We start from the raw sequence: 4,141 nt of genomic DNA, 5'->3' as shown, positions 1-4,141 counted from the left end.
TTACCATTCAGGACATAGGCATGGGCAAGGACTTCATGTCTAAAACACCAAAAGCAATGGCAACAAAAGCCAAAATTGACAAATGGGATCTAATTAAACTAAAGAGCTTCTGCACAGCAAAAGAAACTACCATCAGAGTGAGCAGGCAACCTACAGAGTGGGAAAAAAGTTTTGCAATCTACTCATCTGAACTAATATCCAGAATCTATAAAGAACTCAAACAAATTTACAAGAAAAAAACAACCCCATCAAAAAGTGGGCAAAGGATATGAACAGGCACTTCTCAAAAGAAGACATTTATGCAGGCAACAGACACATGAAAAAATGCTCATCATCACTGGCCATCAGAGAAATGCAAATCAAAATGACAATGAGATACCATCTCACACCAGTTAGAATGGCAATCATTAAAAAGTCAGGAAACCACAGGTACTAGAAAGGGTGTGGAGAAATAGGAACACTTTGACACTGTTGGTGGGACTGTGAACTAGTTCAGCCATTGTGGAAGACAGTGTGGCAATTCCTCAAGGATCTAGAACTAGAAATACCATTCGACCCAGCCATCCCATTACTGGGTATGTACCCAAAGGATTATAAATCATGCTGCTATAAAGACACATGCACACGTATGTTTATTGCAGCACTATTCACAATAGCAAAGACTTGGAACCAATCCAAATGTCCACCAATGGTAGACTAGATTAAGAAAATGTGGCACATATACACCATGGAACACTATGCAGCCATAGAAAAGGATAGGTGGGAACTGAACAATGAGAACACTTGGACACAGGAAGGGAACATCATACACCAGGGCCTGTTGTGGGGTGGGGGTAGTGGGGAGGGATAGCATTAGGCGATATACGCAATGTAAATGATGAGTTAATGGGTGCAGCACATCAACATGGCACATGTATACACATGTAACAAACCTGCACGTAGTGCACATGTACCCTAGAACTTAAAGTATAATATAAAAGAAAAAATGACAGGTAGTAAAGTAAAAGTTCATTTGACCAACAAGGATTCTGAAGTTGAATCTCAAGATCACGCAGTAATAAAAATTTATAACAGTAATACAACAGTAAAGATGACTATCTCTCTCACACTGTTATGCGTATGCACACACACCATATAGTATCAAGTAAAATTTTTATTTACCTTTTCTGGACCACATAAGGTACAATTTTGACATAGGAGTTATCCTTTTTGCCACCACTTGAATTTTGTAAAAATGCAGACACACATACACGGTTTCCAAGGTAAGAATATTGAACATCATAATCTTCATGTGATATTAAGTCTGCATTTTTCCAGTGACAAACTAGCCTTGCACAAAGGACATGTCTGGGAATATAAGGCAGAAAAAATTAACCTTTTTTCACTTAGGGACAAAATATACTAGGTAAATAATAGCTCAAAATATAATGATAATTCAAAATGTTGCTTAGATTACACCACCCAATATATTCAGAACCTATAACATTTTATAAACTGTAAAATATAAACTCACCTGTATATGCTAGGTTCATCTCTCATTTGTATTAAGTGACCCTCTGAAATATACACACACACATACCAACATTAGAAAAATGTATACATTTAAAAATACATACTCAAAATTACAGGAACTAGTTTTACAGTTTTCAAAATCGTCAGCATGCAAATTCACTTCTTGTGAACACAGGTAAGTAGCACCCTGAGCAACTGAAAACATAAATAAAGAAGTTCCAATTACTCATTTTAAAAAAATAATTAAAAGTAAAAAAGTAGTAAATTAATATGGAGATATCTAGAGAGCAATAATGCTCATTCAGTGTCATCCACCACAACATTTTGGTGTAAGTACTGTCTATACACAAAGGAGAAACACCTGCTAAAAACTATCCACTTGGGAAGAAAGAGCAAAAGTGTTCCTTTAGTGCAGATATAATTGAGAGATCAGTCATTTTCTCTCTTTTCTATTATTCTAATAGTGTTCTCCCTTTCTACCTGTCATCTGATATTTGACTAATGCTCTATTTTTTTTGTCCTGTGATTATTAAGTCCATTTTACCTCTTGATGTAGTTCAAAGTTACTTTAAATTGCAATTTTATTTTTAAATTTGGATTTAAAAAAACAAAACTCTTTTACATGGTTATAGGATGGATTACTGACTTCAGAATAACTACAGTTTAAAAATGAACAATTGCACGCACTGTCCATCCCTGTCTTGGCATATTCCTCTAAGACGATAGGCAGTCTTATTGCATAGTTTGTAATCAGCAGATTTCACATCAGGTACACAAGACTCAGATGTTTCATTGCAATATTCTGTAAAATCGCACAGATCTATGCTTTTCCTGCAAACATGTCCTCTTTTACGTATCTGTGAGACAAATGGAAACAAAATGTGTGCGCATATATATGTATATATATGTGTGTGTATATATGTGTATATGTGTGTGTATATATGTGTATATATATGTATATATACACACACACATATATGAAGGGGTTAATTAAAAATGTCAAAAATTTCAAAAGGTACATTGTATTAGCATCTATCATTTCTACCATTTAACAGTTTAGTGTTAAATTATGGATTTACTAAACATTTATAGTGAAATAAATTGGAAAGGACCCAAATATCCATCTGTTGATGAAGGGATAAATATATTGTAAATATACATACAATAACATACTTTCAATGATAAAAAGAAATGGAGTATGGACACATATTACAAGGAGTATGGACACATATTGCAAAAACACTATGCTAAGTGAAGAAAGTCAGAGGCAAAAGGTCGAGTATTGCACAATTCTACTTATATGAAATATCCAGAATAGGGGACTACATTGAGACAACACAGACGGGCGGTTTCCAGGGTCTGAAGGGAAGGAAGAATGTGAGCAATTGCTCAACGGGTCAGGGGTTTCCTTTTGTGTTGACGAACATGTTTTGGAAGTAGATAGAGGTACAACATTGTGTGTGTACTAAACGATGCTGAGTTGGCCACTTTAAAATGGTCAATTGTATGATTTGTGAGTTTCACCCCAATTTTTAAACAATTTTTAGTGAAAGCTCTCATAGTTAAAATGCATCCCATTTTCTTCAAAATATCTATTTTCTTCAAAATAACTAGAAAGTATTTATGCTTAATGAAAATAAAACGTCCGATAGACTTCTTTTTCATTTTGCAGTTCAAGTAATTTTCTTTTCAGGATCTGTTCCACCTCCACTATAAGGGGATTATAAATCGCATGAATCTGCTTCTGACACAGGGTGATAATCTGAACACTCATCCTCAGATACAATGATAGTACAGTGGTGGGAAATTCAGTTTCACAAGATTGTTCATGTTTTCCTCCACTACCAAGTATTGAAATGAATGTTGGAAAGGAGAAGCTCTCTCTACTCTTCTGAAATATTGCACACTGTGGACTAGAAAAGCAGAGAGGTAAAATGATCTATTGCTATCATATATGAAAGCTTGCTAGAATTGTCAGCCACAATGCAAAGACACCCAAGAGATGCATAGATCAAAAATCTTGTTACTGTTTGAAACAAAGATTCACTTAGCAGGAAGCTAGACCCATCTTCCACCTAATCTTCTGCAATGTTTTCCTTGTTTGGCTATTCATCATCAAGATAAACTGACCAATACGTTACTAATATTATCTAGTACTAATCATATTTTTTAGACATTACAAAGAGGAATACCTTAATAATGATTACAAACATGTTAATCACTGTTATGTGTTAGCAAAGCGGCTGTTTCAACAAAGCAGCTGTTTGTTTTTTATTTTGAACTTTTATTTTATTTTGTTTTTTATTTTTTATTTGTGTCTATTAGTAAGCAGAAAGTGTATTTTAAAATTGTACCAAATCCTTAAATTTAATACAAGCTTTATTGAAACTGGTCTGTGAGAGGGTATACAGAGAAAAGAAAAACAGAAAGTTTTTTGTACTTATGGCCAATAGTAAAAGAGAGCAATAAAAACTTGCTGTCTTATATTTTGGGTTACTCAGAAGCCTGCTTGGATTTTTCTCCTGGTTAGGCTGTAAATTTTCCAAACTGCGATGCTCTGCTTTTCTTTTAAGTAAGTTTCAGCTTTAAGTCATTTCTCTTTTCTTTTTCTTTTTTTTTTTTTTTTTTT

The 4,141-nt window shown here is 34.1% G+C and overlaps 1 protein-coding gene across 4 annotated transcripts in view; it reads right to left on the bottom strand.

The window, feature by feature from the left end:
- LOC108537667 (putative disintegrin and metalloproteinase domain-containing protein 5) overlaps positions 1 to 4,141 on the bottom strand; it is a 25,441-nt gene that overhangs the window by 18,210 nt on the left and 3,090 nt on the right. For 2 of the 4 annotated variants that reach the window (XR_001887889.1, XR_001887891.1), the window contains exons 2-3: positions 1,617 to 1,707; positions 1,162 to 1,347 (exon numbers count right to left, since the gene is read on the bottom strand). Coding sequence is in view for 1 of the 4 variants with exons in the window: in XM_017885310.1 (XP_017740799.1) it covers positions 1,162 to 1,347; positions 1,514 to 1,539 (212 nt within the window). In the remaining 3 variants the exon portion in view is untranslated. Of the gene's footprint in view, positions 1 to 1,161; positions 1,348 to 1,513; positions 1,575 to 1,616; positions 1,708 to 4,141 lie in introns of those variants that run through there. The other 2 variants (XR_001887890.1, XM_017885310.1) reach the window with 2 other exon arrangements.

Source organism: Rhinopithecus bieti, unplaced genomic scaffold (assembly GCF_001698545.2).
Source record: "Rhinopithecus bieti isolate Rb0 unplaced genomic scaffold, ASM169854v2 scaffold_13689, whole genome shotgun sequence".
Lineage (NCBI taxonomy): Eukaryota > Metazoa > Chordata > Mammalia > Primates > Cercopithecidae > Rhinopithecus > Rhinopithecus bieti.
Note: the sequence above shows the minus strand (reverse complement) of the source record. Positions and strands in the feature narration are given on the sequence as shown.